This window comes from Phocoena sinus, chromosome 1, assembly GCF_008692025.1.
Source record: "Phocoena sinus isolate mPhoSin1 chromosome 1, mPhoSin1.pri, whole genome shotgun sequence".
Lineage (NCBI taxonomy): Eukaryota > Metazoa > Chordata > Mammalia > Artiodactyla > Phocoenidae > Phocoena > Phocoena sinus.
In genome coordinates this window covers 55,700,770-55,719,443 of record NC_045763.1, presented here as the reverse complement: position 1 = coordinate 55,719,443, position 18,674 = coordinate 55,700,770, and the positions used below count along the sequence as shown (strand labels likewise).

The 18,674-nt window shown below is 46.7% G+C and overlaps 1 protein-coding gene across 3 annotated transcripts in view; it reads right to left on the bottom strand.

Annotated features, from left to right (window-relative positions):
- Positions 1-14,815, bottom strand: part of CACHD1 (cache domain containing 1) — a 233,408-nt gene extending 218,593 nt beyond the window's left edge. For all 3 annotated transcript variants that reach the window (XM_032605257.1, XM_032605238.1, XM_032605247.1), the window contains exon 1: positions 13,978-14,815. In XM_032605257.1, the coding sequence (XP_032461148.1) occupies positions 13,978-14,217 (240 nt within the window). In that variant the 5' untranslated portion in view covers positions 14,218-14,815. The remainder of the gene's footprint in view (positions 1-13,977) is intronic.
- Positions 14,816-18,674: the final 3,859 nt, after the last annotated feature.

Here is an 18,674-nt window from a genome sequence, read left to right as displayed (position 1 = left end):
ATTCTATATATAATAGTTTACATCTGCTAACCCCAAATTCCCAATCCGTTCCTCCCTTACACCTGCCCCTTTTAGCAACCACAAGTCTGTTCTCTATGTCTGTGAGTCTGTTTGTATATAAATTCATTTGTGTCCTATTTTAGATTCCACACATAAGCGATATCCTATGATATTTGTCTTTCTCTGACTTACTTCATTTGGTATGATAATCTCTAGATCCCTCCATGTTGCTGCAAATGGCATAATTTCGTTCTCTTTTATGGCTAAACAGTATTCCATTGTATATGTGTATCACATCTTCTTTATCCATTCATCTGTTGATGGACATCGAGGTTGTTTCCATTTCTTGGCTATCGTGAGTAGTGCTGCTATGAACCTAGGGGTGCGTGTGTCTTTTTAAATTACGGTTTTGTAAAAAGGAAGGAACTTCTGATTCATGCCATAACGTGGATGAACCCCGAAGACATGGTAAGTGAAATAAGCCACAAGAGGACAAATACTGTATGATTCCACGTATACAAGGTACCTAAAGTCGTCAAATTCATAGAGGTAGAAAGTAAATAGTGGTTGCCAGGGGTTGGGGGGAGGGGGAAATGAGGAGTTATTGTTTAATGGCTACAGAGTTTCAGTTGGGGAAGACAAAAAAGTTCTGGACGTAGATGGTGGTAATGGCTGCACCACAATGTGAATGTACTTAATGCCACAGCTGCACCCTTAAAAATGATGAAGATAAAAAATTTTATGTTATGTACATTTTACAACTTTTAAATTAAAATGAAAAAAAATGTTCGACCCACTTCACAAGGATTTCGTTCTAAAATTTAAAGGCCCCATTAAAAAGTGATCATTGTTATCTGCGGGGAGAAAAAACAGTCCATTTTACTGTGTGTAAATCTATCTATCTATCTATCTGAATGAATGCAGTACAATGGGGGGAAAGTACATCTAAGTCATTACTGCAGGACTTCATTGCTGTATTCAGAGTTTGCTCTAGCTGTTTTCCCCCCCTTCCAAGAAAAAGAATAACATGGGAAGTATGAGTATTTTTTTAAATTTACAGGTGTAGAAGAATGAAGCCACATTTAAATTTTCCATGAAGCGGTAATCTCCCATCCCCTCTCCCCCTCCCTCTCTCCTTCCCTCTATTGCAAGAGAGGAACAAATGACCTGCCACAGATTTTCCAACCTCCAGACCTCTACACATCCAGGGTCTTTCATCGTGCATCTTCACCTTTCGAATGGGTCCTTATCAGTAAAGGCATGATCAGAAGAGTTATAGGAAAACAATTACACTTGCATTGATTAGAAATAAGGTTCAAATTCCTCATTTGCATCATCTTTCTGCTGGCAGGCTAATAAGTCAGCCACCTGGCTATCTTTCAGTTCTTTAAGTATGCCAAAATTTGGCCTCAAGACCTCTACACAGGCTCTTGCCTCTGTTCCAATGCTAGTCCTTGCCCTCCCTGACTGGCTCCCCCTTCTTTTGCTAGCCCCACTCCCACCTCTCCTCTGACTGGCTCCTCCTTTGAATCACCTCCTCTGATTCCTTCCCATGCCATCCAGTCCAGAGTTGTCACTCCCGCTCACCTTATCCAGTTAAGTATTTGTTGAGTAATTCTAAATGCCAAGCAGCATTCCATAAGAAAACAAGTGAATAATACAAAGCTTACCTGTGGGAACTTAAGGGGCATGACAAACAGAATGAATGGGGTAAGGTGGCAGAGTAAGGAGAAGCAAGGGAGGATACTGTTTTAAAGAAGATGGGCAGGAAAAGTTTTTTTGCTCTTCCCAGACAAAAGGAAGAGCAAGTACAAAGGCTCTGGGGCAAGTGTGTGCTTGGAGCATTAGAGGAACATTGTGTGTCGGGAACTGGGGCAGGGGTGGGGGGTTGGGAACTGGGTGGGTGAAGGGGAGATAAAAAATAAGGCCACAAAGATATAAGGCGCCAGATCACACTGGCTGTGAAGACCACTGTAATTTTCGATTTTACTCTGAGTCAGATGGGAGCCTTTAGAGAGATTTAAGCAGAGAAGCAACATATCTGACGTATTTTTAAAAGATCTCCCTCGTGTCTTTCTAATAATCCTTGTTTCCTTCATAACATTACTCAAAAAGTGTATCACTTATGTTTATTTATATGATTACTTCTTTAATGTCTATTTCCCCTAGGCGGTACACTCTGTAAGAGTAGAGATCCTGTCTCTCTTGTGTTAACCACGAACTCAAATCCAAGCACAGTACCTGGCATATAGTATGTGCTCAATACATATTCGTTAAATGAACTAACTGATGAATTTAACCTCTAGGATTAAGTAGCTCTAAGTACATAATTTGCAAGTACACACACATTTTTGTATTTTTTATATTCCTAAGTGGCCCCGATATACATACCTAAGCTTTCTCTAACATGAAGAAATTAGACATCAGAACCAACTAATACTTAAGAGTCTTGATGTGCTTACTCTGCTAGACACTGTCACTCATCCGAAACATGTTAAATCTTTAGTAGCAAGTGTAGGCTCAAGACATTTCACTTAAGTCTAGACCAGGTAATGAAACAAACAGTAGCAAAAGCTAAATTCAGAATAGTATTAGAAAGTTACAAAATCTACTGTTTAAAGATGACCACACAATTTCAGTAGTTCAGACCTTTTCTGAGTCCTCGCCATGTGCCAGAGACTGTATTAACAGACCAGGACTATACAGATGAATAAATCTGGGCTCTTTCTTGTGAGAGCTTACACTCTAATAGTCCTCATCTGTACAAAGCTTTACTGTTTGCAACTCTTGCCCGCATTTGTTAACCGATTACACATGGATGCAAATAAAAATTTCCAGGCCTCCTTGGTCATCTGAATTTACGCCAACTCTGGGATATCAACCCATAACAAATGAAAAGGTTCACAAGTCAGCACACAGTCTAGTCCCCCCCCAAGGACTACAAAAGGGGCAAATATCCCCAGTTCACATAGGGTCAGTGAAACCTGCTCTGGATCCAATAGCCAAGATTGCCAAAAACCTCAGTTCTCCAGGCTTTCTCCAAAACTGCTCAGGGCAGGAACAACCGAGCGAGGGAGCAGACAAGCAGCAAAAAGCAGAAATCTGGCTCTCCTACAGCAGCCAAGCGTAGCCCTCATTCAGAGAGGACACCATCATCCAAGCAGAACGCAGCACCTTGAGTACTTTAGCACCTCCTGTCCCTGGGCTGCCAGGAGAAGCACAGGCTTTGGAGAAAGCCCATCAAGAAACATGGGTGGGGGCTTCCCTGGTGGCGCAGTGGTTGAGAGTCCGCCTGCCGATGCAAGGGATGCAGGTTCGTGCCCCGCTCCGGGAAGACCCCACATGCCGTGAGCCATGGCCGCTGAGCCTTCGCGTCCGGAGCCTGTGCTCCTCAACGGGAGAGGCCACGACAGTGAGAGGCCCGCGTACCACAAAAAAAAAAAAAAAAAAGAAACATGGGTGGAATTAGGACACGGCATCCAGGATCCTGATAGGGGCCCAGGGTGCAATCCAGTGGACAGAAAAAAATCCCATGAAGTTTCATGTGAATTAGCAAATGTCTGATAAGAAACCCAACAGGTCTTTCTACACTGCTCATTCCCAGAGATGAATGCGAAGATAACAGCAAAACTTTTAAAACGTGCACCACCCATAAGGACATAAAAATATCCTCAAACCACTTATAAATACTGTAACACATATCAGGGAGGTGACAGACTTCAAAATTTCTTCTTCAAATATCTTTTCATGGTTATGCACAGAACTGTAATTGTTAAGGCTTTATGGTCTCCCTGTGATTTTTTTTTTTTCCTATTTAGAATCCTTACTTTATTTTCAAGTGACATGGAACTATGAAGACTATTTTAAGCTGGTTAATTATTTTATATGCAGAGTCAGGGCAGACTGATGAATCTGTACTTCAGAGTATTTATGGATCATTAATTTCTGGCTATTCCTCTTTTGAATTTAGATTTGTTTAAAAAAAAAGAGAGAGAGAAAGCTGGCCATCACATACTAGACTCAGTTTGTCTTGTTTCCTTAACATACTCCTTATCAGCTCTGCCACAGCTGAAGTGATTCCAAAGTGCTTTATGACACACTTGGATTTTCTCCCGCTAATAATTCCTCCTTCCTGTCCATGACTGGTGGGCTTCTTCCACACTGCAGTAATGTGGGACAGCTAATTATCTACCAATCCACCTTGCTATTCTGCACTTGGCAACTTTTATCTGCACAGGACAGCTGCACTCTCCCCGTTTGAAGTGAAATGTCAGTCTCTGCTAATGCAACAAGACTTACATCACTAATGATGTCTCCACACTTTGCAGAAACAACTCAAAGCCTAATTAAAAATTCAGGTTCATTCTCACTGGCTTGCCGATTTTCACTGCCCCTCTACCAGGGCCTCGAAGTATCTTTTCAAATACTCGATGCAAAAAATAAAATTAAAAAAATATATCCAAGGGGAATCCAGAAAAAAAAAAAAAAGTGCTGGAGTCTTGGGCTTTGACCGAGCCTTTAAAATAACTGTTATGGTTGGAACAGAACCAGGAAGTTATCATGTACAATGGATAAGAATTTCCTCCACTGGCTTCTCTACTACAATGACAATAAAGGACACTATTTCCAGGGATATATGGACCAGAAGCTACTTTGCAGTGGACCCACGCTGGTATTTGGGTGTTGGAACTTTTCTAACTGTAATTAACTGAGAAATCATGTTACTATGTAAATCTGAAGTAAGGGAAAACTTCTTTTGAATTCAGAACAAAGTGGGCAAGGTAAAGAGGCATTCAAATGACATTTATTTTGTTTCATTATCAAATCAAACAAACAACCTCTCCAAAGTAATGATACTATTACAATTTTCACAAAAAGAAAGAACTTCATACTTCAAATAACCGGGGAGAGATATGCAGTCCCAAAATTCAATTCTAAAATAGCACTCTGCCTGAAAATTACAGGTGTAATTTCCTTCTGTAGCTTTTATATAAATACCAAAAAACCAAAGTTGTTCCTCCCTTAAAGTTCTGTTTTCTTTTTCTGCTTTATCTTTTTAATTAAAAATTACTTTGGGGCTTCCCTGGTGGCGCAGTGGTTGAGAGTCTGCCTGCCGATGCAGGGGACATGGGTTCGTGCCCCGTTCCAGGAAGATCCCACATGCCGCGGAGCGGCTAGGACCGTGAGCCATGGCCGCTGGGCCTGCGCGTCCGGAGCCTGTGCTCCGCAACGGGAGAGGCCACAACAGTGAGAGGCCCGCATACTGAAAAAAAAAAAAAAAAAAATTACTTTGGTGGTACAGGTTCACAATTATAAATAGCTATTGACCACTTAAATTTGTTCTTTTAAAAAATATCTAAAAATATCTAACATTGTGGTAAGTCTCAGAATTTTTGTATTTCTTCAGTGGCTCACTGACTTCTAGGTATTTAAGTAGCTTTAAAACAAACAAACAGACAAAACAAAACCCAGTTAGCTGTCAAATTAGACTATCAGCTTTAAGTTCTCAACCATAAAAGAAATAAGCCAGTTTTTTTCAAAAGAGGAATGGAAAGGTTCTTAAGTCAAGTTTCCTTTCCATTTTAAGGCAATATTCTGTAGGAAAATGGAGCTGCCATGGGGTAGAACTCTGAAAAAGGTCAAAAAGCAAGAACCCTAAAACGAAGACCTGAGTTCCAAGTCTACCACACATACTACTGGTGTAAGCTCCAGAGAGCCACTCTCCAGTGGGCCTCCATTTCTCATGTGTAAAATGCGAGAGGTCCATCTGACTTTCTCTCTGGTTCTTCCCAGTTCTCATGGCACCCGGTGATCCATGGATCTGACAGGTCAGGGAGAAAAGGCATGCCCAGGGCAGGCCTGCTGAGGCTGAGTTTGTACAGCCCCTCAGGGCAGGCCACAGGACCACAGTGAGAGGCCAGCCAGCCCGTGTGCAGGCCAGAAGCAAGGAGACCGCAAAGCAGGCCCTCCCGGAACTGTACTGGGGGAGACAGAACCTAGGTACGGAGCAGGCCATGGGATGTGGTGGCTGCTAATGGTGCCTGAATCCTAAATCACTTCAGCTGAGCTTTCTAGGCACCAAGTTCCTCATTTCTCCAGGTTCCTATTCCCCCCACCCCGCCCCACGCCCTGCCACCCCTGCCCAGAGCACATCTCCTCCAAAAACAAGAGACTCGGGCACAAGCAGCAGCTAGTTCTCAACTCAAACACTAAGAAGCTACTGCCAGCCATGTTGAAACAAAGGGGAGAACCTATGAGAATGGAGGGAAGGAGGGTACGGCCACACTGAGCCCTCATCTAGCCCTGCCCAAAGATCTCCCCTAGACTGTCCAATTGCATGAGGCAGTACTTACTTCCTTGTTTAAGCTGGTATAAACTGGGTGCTCTGTTACCTGCCATGTGTCTTGACGGACGTGAAGGATCCAAGGACCCACTACCTGACTTCTGTCTACTTCTCTGACCTCTTCCTGCACCCTTCCTTCCCTCCAGCTCTCTAAACTCCAAATCTTAAGGCCGTTTTTCCACTCCTTGAAGGCGTCATCACAAAGGAGACTTCTGGGAACGGCACTCTCTGAATCCCACTGCACCCCCCAAATGGGTTAACATCTCTGACATACTTTCTCCAAGCATCCGGAACCTCCTTTCTCATACCATTCACTGCCTTGGAAATTAACCGATGGCTGCCTCAGAACGAACATAGTGCCTGGCACCAAATAAACATTCGATGACCATTTGCTTAAGTAATTAGGATGACAGGGAGCTCATCTCCTAAAGCAATCCAATTTAGAACTCTTCTATCAGAAAGTTGTCCTTCCTATCATACAGAAACTTGCTTCCCCATAACCTTTACACACAAGCACTGATTTTGTCTCCTGGAGCTCACTGAATAATTCTAATCCAGACACCGCAAATTGGTGGCCTCTGGCCCGATCCAGCCTACAGGCATGTTTGCTTTGGCCCACACAATGTTTTGTTTGTTTGTTTGTTTTGTTTTTTAAATATGGATTGTTTGCCAACATTTTAAGAATCAAGAGATTTCAACTAAAAACAAGATACCCAGCTTCTCCTGAAAAGTGAGTCACGAGGCAACACGGGACCCTCACTGCCACCGGGCAGCAATCGGAGAAGCTGAGTAGCAGCTGCCTCCTTTCAGCCCCGATCAGTGACCTCCTGTTTACAACAGCCAACACCGTTCCCTACTGACCTACACCTGGTCCGCCTCACTCATTCTGTCTAACCGACCCCTGGCAACGTCAGAGCTAGCAACCCCCTGGTGTAACCTTGATCCCATATTTTAGCATTTCTTTCTATACTGCCTTGACCTATTCAAGTTGGTTTAGCCTCTCTGGTAAGACACAGCTCTTGGAGGGAAAGCACTGGGTATCCTATACTTTCCCTGCACTCTCCCAGCCTCTGATTCTGCAACGAGGCACCCAGGGAATATCTGCTGACAGACTCATCAGAAGATAATTACATATATAATCAGCTTTTCCTCTTCAACCTCCCCTCCTCCCTCACAGCTTATTTTGCCTTGTTCCTTTCTCACTCCTGCCTTCCTTCTCTGCCAGAGGGACAAAGCAGGAGTAAGAAGACGGGGCCTGTGGCGCATCAGTCAAATACATGTGCTCAGACTACAAGCTGGCCACTGAGAAAACATGGAAGCTCACAGCCTCGTGGGGAAAGCCAGGCATGAAAATGAGGGTCAGATGCAAAAGAATCTTAGGCGTTACAGACGGAAGGCAAAGGAGGCTGCTGGGCAAAGGTACTAGCTACTTGTAAAGGGCTAGGGGACACAGGGATCATTTTCCTCGGGCACATCATTATAAAAAAAATTATAAGTATATATCCTCCAAAATATTTGTATTTATGGATTGCAAATTCTATACACTAGTGCAGCAATACATTATGCATATTATAAAACATGAATATAGAAATGAAATAAGGATGCAATTAAAATGTTATGGATGAAATTCTGTGATACCTGGAACTTGCTTCAGAATAATCTGCGGGGGAGGCGAAGAGCATGCGGAGGCAGAGGCAGATATGAAACTAGCGTGACCACAAGTTGATAGCTATTTAAGCTGGGTGAGAAGTACAGGAACATTCTTATGCTATTCTCTTTCCTTCTGTATATTTGTTCCAAGTCTCTGCCTTTAGAAAGCTTAAAAGTAAATAACTAACTATAAATAGCAGGTCTAACACTTTCCTCACAAGCCCCAAAGGATGGTTTTGCATCACATCCCTGAGGTCCGTGCACCACACTTTGGTAACCCCTGGGCCAGAGGACTGACCACATGGAGCTTAGATTTCGGTTTCATTAAGGCTCTGGAGTTGCATGTTTGTGGCTTCCAGGTTCTGTGCCCTGGCACTAAATAGATTGTCCCATATTTATTTCTGTTTACTGACTGTTCCCATGTTAGACCTTGTGCTCAAAGATACTTCCCTCCATTAACCAAATGAAGCGCGAAGACACTCAAGTTCAGGGTGATTTAATAACATGCTGGAAGTGACATAGTTAATAACTAGCTGAGTCAAAACTGTTGCCCTTTATATGTTTTTGACTTCCAATACACTCTTCCACCAGGTTCAAGCAGATTCAAAACAAATCCCACTGCACTTAATACCTAACTTCCAGAGTTCTGCAAGTTTCCTGTCTGTTCATCCACTTAAGCTCAAGGAAGGAACTCTCTTCAAGCAGCAACCAGAAATAGCACCAAGTTAGAAAGTGTAAAACCATCTCCTTCCCCTCCCCCACACCCCACCAGGCTCAAGCACGACTGGTAGGAAAAGCATAAGCACAGGCGACGATGCCAGCTAAGACAGGTATCAGTGAAGAGGAAGGGGAGGAAGTTCTAAGCACACCAGGGAGAGTCCCTCAGAAGTGATTCAACATGCTTTTCCTTGCGCTCATTCTTACCAAGTTCACCTCAAAGTCCTCCACCAATGGTCAATTTTCCTCTACTCCAAACATTCAATCTCAGAAGAAAACAAGGCCGCAGTTTTCCTACTAGGGGTTATACTGCGCACGGGGCATAGAATCAAACAACGTTATTTGCAAATACGGGTGATTATTTCATCCCTAAAACATTCTCGATTGCCTAAGTACACATTCAAATCATCCTAAAACATGCCATTCCTGGTATGACGGACATGATTAAGGGGCAAATGCCAACCTTGCCTAAACATAACTGCAAATCAGCACGCAGTTATAGTAGAGCCACAAAGATGCTTATGTCCAATAACCACAGAAACTCTGGGCATGATGGCCAAAGAAATAAGACGTGTGGCCATATGCAGAGGTACAAGAGTCACAGCCACCCCCCTTTTCAGGTGCTTAAGATATAACAGCTACCTTGTCCAGTACGACCAAAGGGTATTAGAAATGTCTGGTGAACTGCTGATTTGGTTATCCTTAATGTCTGAGGCTGTTTCTGCTTGCAGGACTGGCCTCTGTGCGTGGACAGTTCATTTAAAAGGCCAAGGGAGGAGTAACCAACTTCCGTTACCTCACCAGATGGGCTTCGGCAGCCCTCCTCTGTACTCCCATAATGCCCTGTTCCTCTCTCTACCATGGCACTAGCCCACTGCTTTCTAACACCTCTCTGCCTCTCCCTAACCCCATATCATACCACCTCCTTTTGTATCTGTCTGCCTCATCCGTTGAGAACTTCAGGGCCTGGACCAGACCTTATTTACCTTGTATCCCCAGCTTAGCCTAACCCAAGGCCCCTCATAGAATAGAAGCCTCCCCCAAGTTTGTTGAATGTATGCCAATATGAAAAATGAACTTACGTAATGCTGTCCTAGGGCATACAAAGAAGGCCTCCCTTTTCACTTTCAGCTGTAGCCACTATTTACAACACTGCTCTATATTTTCAGTCAACACCTCACCCCTACAGCGCCCTTCAGTTTCTGAAGTCATGACTGTCCTGGCTGCTTCTCTTTCTTCAGTTTGAGTTCAAGCTCAAGTTTGCGCTTCTGGTATTTCTTCTGTCCCTGCTGGAAGGACCCTCCTCACCCACCCCTCTTCCAAGCCCCATACAGCAGCTGTCCGACCAACCTGCTAGTGTGTCTGCCAAGTTCACAGTGACTATGCCCAGCCCAGCAGAGCTGAGTTAGAGCTAACATCAAGGCGGGCACCCTGGACGTGTGCCAGGCCCTTGCTGTTAGGAAGCCTGTATTGTCATATAATGTTAAATGGGCCTTATAAGTGCCTGGTGAAATGGCTCCCAGAGCCCGATATGCCTTCTAACAAGCACGCATTGTTGCTTAACTGTTTTACCTGCGCAACCTTACCTCCGCCTGCACGTTGCAAACTCCTTAAGGGGCTGTGCTGCGATACCTCCCTGTAAATCCCCCAGACACCCAGCTAGCATAATGCTCTGTGCTCAGCCAGCTTCCAAGGAATATTTCTCCATTTAAGAACAACCACATCCATCAACAGTTCGCAGCCCCAACTTCACATCAGCAGGTGCCTTCACACACACTACTGCCATTAGGTCCACAGAGCAGATCTCTAGGAAGAATCATCATTTCCAGGTTTGCAGATAAAGATCACCCAACTTCTCAAGTGGCAGAGCTGGAACCCAGGTTTCCAAATATCCAATGTGGAGTTCTTTCCACTCTACGATGCTCTTCGATTAAAACTTGTTGCATGAATGAAAAAGCAGAGGCAAGCCTCCCTGGACACCACTCTCTGCTCCCTAGATCTCAACGTTGATGGCTTCACTCCACGAGACCCCTGAGGAGATGATGATTAGGTTTTTGACTTTTACCCATGATGTATGGGGTCTGCTGCCAGGGGGGCAGTATTCAGTGGCAGCTTTCCCAGGGCACTGGCAAAATTAGCTGGTGCAGATCATTTAGAGTTTTTGTTTTGTTTTGTTTTGTCTTGTTTTAATTTTGTCCACTACTGAAAAGGAACCACCACCACAACAAAAAAAAAAACATGAGCAGGCAGCCTCCATGAGAAAACCTTTCCAAGAAAATCTTTAAGATAGATAGCTTTTCAAACTGTCTTCTCTATCAGCAAGCACAAAAACTATGCCATGGGAAACAACAGTGCTGAAAGAAGGCCTGGGTTTTGTTTTTGTAAAATTACTCCTTGTGCCTGTCCTGTGACAGAGGCGGCAACAGGCCTCCTTGGAAGGCTACTTTGCAATTTCTCAAAATTAAAAACGGTCCTTGGAGAATTTCAGCAGCAGCAACTGAAGTCTGGAAATAGGCTTTTCACGTATAAACTGACCTACAGAGAGTTTCTTGTCAAAGAAGATGCTGTCCTGAAAGGTCTGCACTGTACTGGAAATGCCAAGGTCAAGTGAAGAGTCAATCCCGTAATCAAGAGAGGACATTCTTTTTCTGCAAAGAGACATCATCTCTCCCCAACCCCCTCGTACCTACAGATGGAAGTTTGACCCTGCTCACCTTAATGCCCAAATGAGGCTACCTGCCTCTGAGCAACAGATTAGCTCCACAGCTATAAAATCCAACATGTCACAAGGGAGGACTATATTATCTGTACTTTAGGCAGCTAGACCCATATAATTTCAGACACATTGAAAAAATCCCAGAGGTTTACGGAGGAAAATGTGAGGCTCGAAGCCTTTGTTCTAAGGGCAAAAAATCTAACCTGCCTTAGATTTTTACAAGTGTTCCCTCCCCCCAAAAGCTGACAGTCTAACAAAATTGAAGAGACCCTTTCCCCAATTTTCCCAGAAGGAGGCAAGTGGCAGATCAATGTACAGCTCAAGAAGAAGAATTTAAATACAGTATGTGCTGCTCCTTTCAAAAAAGGAGAGAAGCCACTTCACATTTTGCCAGACAAAACCCTGTCCCCAGGAGGCCAGTTTCCACAATGAGGTTGCAAAGGTGTTAGAAAGAGGCCAGTTGGGAGGAGATAAAGGGCCATTTGGGCACAAACCCCCCACTGATCAGAGCTTTTTTTCTAAAGTGTCTCCTTTTCAACAGGGAAGCCTTTTAAAACTACATTTGCTTTGGATCCCTACCTGAATGACAATGTGTTGGGATCCGATTTCACCTTTTGTCAAGGATCGGGTGAGAAACAGTAAAACTGCTGTCAGCATCTTAGAAAAAGCTAGTCCTTAGCTTATATGGTAAAGGGGGAAAAAACCCCTGAGGTTCCTTATCCAGCCCTAGTGATGGGATGAAGGTGATAAATGCCTGCTAATCTTACAAACACAGTCCAAAACTGCAACGTATTAAATTTCCTTTATTAAAAGAGGGTCTCTGTGCAAAAAGACAATTATTTGTCCTCTGAATTGAAACATTCATCAGTGGAAAAAGAAATCCTCGTTTATCCCTAACATTTTAGTTCATTTCCTCTAAAGGTCACTTCACTCCTAAGATCTCTGTCAGCAATCCTCAGAAATCAGAAAACGCATATGGAAAAAATTATAACTTAATCTGAGCCTAAAAGATCTGCATAGAAAAGTTAAACGACGTATCTTAAAAGCCTGTCTACTATTATGCACATGAAGAAAAATCGGACTCTATTGTACTTCAGGGCCGGTGCCTGCAAATAAACGCAGCACTGCCATTCAAGCAAACCATCCACTCCTCAGCCTCACCTCACTCCTAAAACAAAACAAAAAACCCTACAGTCTTTCACTACAGCGGTAAAGGTCTGTGGAACTAGCTTTAGGAAAACTGTATCATCCTGGAAGGAGACTGGGGCGTGGGGGGAGGGGGCGTAGGGTTAGGGAGAGAGGTTTAAAAAAAAAAAAAAAAGGACATCAGAAACCTGAGTCCCAAGTGACTTTAAAACACCTCTCCCGGTGGGAGGTAGAAGGGTTGTCACAGCAGAATCGAAATCAGAAACCTATTCCAAGAACACATTCCTGGAAACTTCGCTCTTTCGAAGACCACATTCATCACCGTTATTATTTTTAGAAGACATAAGAAGAGGATGAGGTTATTTTACGGAAGAATGTTATAGCAAAGGTTTCAGACTCGGAATGTCATCTCAACCTCTCCTCCTAAACTAGTGGGCCAAGGAGGTTAAAATAACGGTGCGATAGAATCTCCAGGTGTTTTTCTGTTTAGCAATTTTTTACTACTATTGGTTATTAGTAACATCTTCAGGATTCCTTACTAGCCTCGGGCAATCTTTCTTTAGCCCCCTTCCTCTCCTGGGGAGGACAGACCTGGTAAACAATTTAGAGAAATGGGAACCTTATGCACTGTGCTCCCTTTTTCCTCCCCAAAAGGCATACACAAAACAAAAACAGCCGACAGCGCGCAACCGACAACAGCGACAGCGGAAAGCAACAACAAAAAAAGTCCACCACACAGGACGAGTCGGGAATCTACCCGGAGTCTACCAGGCCAGCCCCTCCCCCAATACACCCGGGCGGGGAAAGGGAGCGCGGAGTTCACTCTCCCGGCCGCTCTCAGCCGGGACCCCAGGTGGCCCCGGAGCTGCTGCGCACGCAGCGATGCCTCCCCTCCCGGCGCCCACTGCAGCGCCTAGGTCTGGGGGATCCGAAGAGGTGATCAAGGGGGTACACTGGGGGTCTCGGAAAATCATCCGGGCCAGGCGGGACCGACTGTCCTGGGATGGGTACACAAAGTCGGAAGGGGAGTTTGCAGGGGTGGAGGGGTAAAAAAGACTGCGGGGAAATGCGTGCAAATTAGGAAAGGAGGTGCGAGGGAACCTGAGAATCCTTGCCGAGATAATGGAACTGTGCCGGGGGGCGAGGAAAATGGGTCTGTGCAAAGGGCAGGGGCTTCTGCAGAGGAGAAAGGGAAGGGGACCCGAGTGCTTGGAAGAGGAGTTGGTGTGTAGTCAGGGGGTCCATGGGGAGGGCGGAGGTGTCCGGGGCAAAGGGGGCTCTGTGCATGCCAGCGAGGTCGGTGCTCGTTTAAGGGGACCTGTACTGGGGATGGGACCGGCTCTGCGCGGAGAAGATAGGCGGGATGCCTCGCAAGTTCGCGGGCGCGACGGGGGGGGGCCCTTACCTGCATGGTGACGACCCCCAGCTCCTCGGCCGCCAGCCTCCGCATCTGGCTCGCCAGCACTTGCGCCTCGTCCAGGATGGAGAAGTCGGCGTCGGCCCCGGCGCCCAGCAGCCAGCCCGCGGCCAGGCAGAGCAGCCAGAGGGGCGGTCTCCGCGCCCCAGCCCGGCCGAGCGAGCCCCGACCCCCGCGGGCCAGGGCGGCCGCCTCCGCCGCCTCCTCTTCCTCCGGCTCGCGGGCCATGCCGCCTACCCCCACTCCCCGCCGACGGGCTCCAGGCGCCGGGAAGCGGGGAGGGAGCTCCGGGAGGTGCGCCCAGGGCCCGCTCCGCGCACCCGGCAAAACTTTCTCGCCCTTCTGCAGCCGCCTCTCAGCGCCGCCGCGGCTCCCGAACTTAGGGGGCGCCCAGCTACGGCGCGGGAGCGCGGGCGGCCACCATCTCCGGGCCCCGGTGGCCGCGGCGGGAGAGGAAGCGGCCGCCCCAGCCGTCCGCAGGACCCCGGCGCCGGCGCGGCCCCCGCGGTGCGGCGGACGGCTGGAAGAGCTGCGGCGTCCGCACCGGGTCTGTGGCCGCGGGGCTGACAGGCGGAGCCGCCGAGCTTTCGCTTCCCGCGGGTCCCCGCCGAGCGAGGCGGCGGCGGCGGCGAGGGCGGGCGGCTGCACCCGCGGAGGAGGAGCGGCGATCAGGCTGCTACGCTGGGGCAGCCACCCGAGCGAGGCGGGAGAGGGGGAGGTTTAAAAAAACAAAAACAAATAAACAAAAAACAGCACACTGAAAGAAAGAAAGCCAGCGACGGGGGAAAGGGAGGTGTCTGGTGCCACCACGCTGCGCTCCGACTCCGTGCACTTCCCGGCCCGGCGGCCGCTGCGGCTGCGGTGATTTATGGAAGCGGGGAGAGAGGCGGGGACATTCCCCCGGTCGCCCCTCCCCTCTCTCTCCCGCTCCCGCCTCAGAACCGGCCCCTCGAGACGCCACGGGCCGGAGAGCAGGCTCTCGGCTCGGCTACCAGCCCTGCCGGGGGTGGGGTCCCTGGGACCTTCTGGTTGCCGGGGACAGCTGCCCACCCCAGATCTCACCGCCTCCGCCCTCGCCAGGGACTCCGGGGTCCCACCCATCGAAAGTCCCTTTAAGTTCTAGGACGCTGGCTTTCTGCCTGGCGGAGATTCGGGAGGGAGGGGACTGCTGTTTGTGCGTCCACTGCTCTTCATCGATGTTATTAATAACAATAGCTAGCATTCGTTGGATCAACGGATTCCTTTTTTTTGACCAACGACTGTGTGCCCGGCCCAGTGCTCTGGGGTTTGTATACATTATCCTTTAATCCCCACCACATCCCTGTGAGGTACTATCTTTATCCCAAAATTTTAGGTAACAAAGACCGAGGCTTAGAGAGGTGGAATGAATTGCCGAAGGTCACCCAGGGGATAAGAGGCAAATCCAGAATTTAAGCAGATCCGAGACCCTTGCTCTTAAATAGGACATAATTCTTTCTGCCTCTCTTTGGAAATGAACCATCTGATCCCGTCAAAAGCAATAAACAAAACAAAACAAAACCCACAACACTACTGAGCGGGAATTCGCCCCACAACAACTAATTTCTCTGAAACCTGGGGAGGCAGTGTGCTTCCTTCCTTCCTTCCTGCTGCTGACTCCTCTGGCCCTCTGAGAGATGACCTATTGGAAGCACCTGGAACAAATGGATGAAGGTTGTGGTGGGGGCCGTTCTTAGAAGCCTCTTAAGGTTCCTGCTTGTAGGTTCCTAGAGGACAGAGCTGTGCCCAGGAAAGATGAAGGCTGCCTAGCAGAGGCGGTAGCAGGACTAGAACTCGGCTTTGGTGTTCTCTTCACTTTACAGCAAAACCTTATGTTTTACTTCCTTGACTATATTGTTTTAAAACCCCATTTTTGGGCTTCCCTGGTGACGCAGTGGTTAAGGATCCGCCTGCCAGTGCAGCGGACATGGGTTCGAGCCCTGGTTCGGGTAGATCCCACGTACCGCGGAGCAACTAAGCCCGTGCGCCACAACTACTGAGCCCATGTGCCACAACTACTGAAACCCGCGCACCTGGAGGCCGTGCTCCGCAACATGAGAAGCCCGCGCACCGCAACAAAGAGTAGCCCCCGCGAACGGCATCTAAAGAAAAGCCCACGCACAGCAACGAATACCCAACGCAGCCAAAAATTAAATAAATAAAACCCATTTTGCCTCACAGTTGTTTCTCAGTTCTGAATTCCCCAATCAGTGTTATCTCTGCTATACTCTATGTTTTCATTTTGTGACACTCCCCATTCTGTGCCCCCTTGAGAGAGGCACATGGGACTCTTGGAACACCATCATTTATTATGTGCGATGCTCCTTTTGCATAACACGTCCTGGAACCACGGTAACCTCATTGAAGGCAGGGACCTATCCACCTCTCCGTCATCCACACTTAGCTCAGTACCAAGTACAAAGTAGATACTGTAAAAACGATTCTTGAATTAATGATGAGATTAAAAAAAAAAATCTGTTGTCTTTTATCCCCAGAGTTGACTTGACATTTGGTAGCGAGATGCTCCTATAACTTCTGTTTTTCATTGTTATACCATTGCATATGATTGTTAATCAGTGATACAAAACTGATGTCAGCCCCTGTGGTAAGTGGAAGAGGAAAAAAAAAATGATAAAGGGCAGCTAGCATTAATTTTTTTTGTCTTAGATTCTTCAAGGTTACTGTCATCAAAATTGTCACATGGGCTTCCCTGGTGGCACAGTGGTTGAGAGTCCACCTGCCGATGCAGGGGACATGGGTTCGTGCCCCGGTCCGGGAAGATCCCATATGCCGCGGAGCAGCTGGACCCCTGAGCCATGGCCGCTGAGCCTGCGCGTCCGGAGCCTGTGCTCCGCAACGGGAGAGGCTGCAACAGTGAGAGGCCCGCATAACGCAAAAAAAAAAAAAAAAAAATTGTCACAGATCTCTAAACTACCCTTCTGAAACTCTCTCAGATGGCTTCTCCATCTTTGCCCAGCCTTTGTATCTTGCTATTTCTTGGGGTCCTATTTCTTGAGGTTATAATCCTATGTCCCCTTTTTTTTACGTTGTTTTTTTTTTTTTTTTTGAGAACTCTCAGGTTACACCCACACCTTCAATTACCACCAAGACAGCAGAGTTTTGCAAATTTCTAAACAAAGCTCAATCTCCCTTTTTAGTGGGATTTCCAAAATTCCAACTGTTCACTGGCGTCTCTACTAGATACACTTGAACTAAAACTCATTCCTGCTTTCTCCCACTCTCCACTTAAATCTATACCCTACTGCGAATGTGGGTGGATGTCACGCATGCTCCAAACCAGGTACCTCACTCGCCACATCCGTCCCCTGCTGTCCATCTGTACCCCACTGGCTGCCTTCTCATCACAGCTCACCTGTGATCACGACCACGGTCTCCTCTCAGGACTCCATGGAGTCCACCTCACCTCCATCCTTCTATTCTCCATGGTAAAACCAAAATCACCTTTCTAAAAGTCAAATCCGGACTTGTCTCTCACTAACCTAATCATTTCTGGTGCCCCATCACAGAGAAATAAACTTAACACAACAAACAAGACTTTCTGGGCTCTGGCTTATCTGCTTTTCTGGCCTTCCATAAGCCACTCTGCCTCTCAAATCCTCACAAACCACAGAAAACACGTTTGCTGGTGGTGTTGAAAGCCCTACCCTTTTCCCCACCTGACAAGCCCCTACTGAGCTGAGATGTCACCTCTGTGAAGTCTTCTCTGACACCAAACCCCACAGAACTGATTGCTCCTCCTTTGGGTCCCTCTAAGTCTTGTTTCTTCTCTTAGCACTGATTATCCATTGGACAGCCATGTTTTCTCCACCCTGATGCTTCTCATTAGGTCCACCAACCCCCTGCAGCTTTAGGAGACTCAATAAACTGCAAATCCTGTGGTCCATCTCGGGTCCACTGAAGCAGAATCTCTGGAGGTGGGCTAGGTCCTGGAATATGCATTTTACAGACCCCACCTTCCCCCCGCCCACCATGAGTCTTATGAACTGCTGAGAGACTTCAAACAAGCTCCCCGGGATGGAAACTCACTCATCCGGGAGCTCTGGCGCTTCGTCCAGTGCCTACACTCTACAGAGTCTCAATACTGAGAAAGGGCCACTAACAAGTAAAAGTCTCAGAAATAGTCAGTTGCCTAACAACTTTTAAACGGTGGTGGCGGCGTGCAAACCCAGGTCTTCAAATGGCAAGCTCTGAGCTACTAGTCTGGGGTTAGAGAAAAGGTTTACACACATATGTGCTAGCACATGACAGACCAATAAAAGCTTGTTGCCCGATAAACTAGTAATCCTTAATGTCTCCAGTGCATTTAATTAAATTGCCCTACCATCAGCCCCTCTCAGCAAGAGCGGATTGTTCTCTGAGGGGCAGCTGATTAGACCTGGGTAGGCTTATAACATCAGGTAGCCAATCTATCACACCCAAGTCATGGCAAAAAATTAGCTGGGTCAAGCAACTTTTCATTCTCAAAAAGTTTAGGGAAATAAGAGGAAAAAGCAATTAGAAGTGGCAGTTGAAACAAAAAAACATGATTAGAAGTCAGAGGGGACATGAGTCCCATAAGACATACTACAGGAAATGTATAGCTATAAATACATATACATATATATATATTTATATATAAATATTTTTACACATACATTCCAAGATGT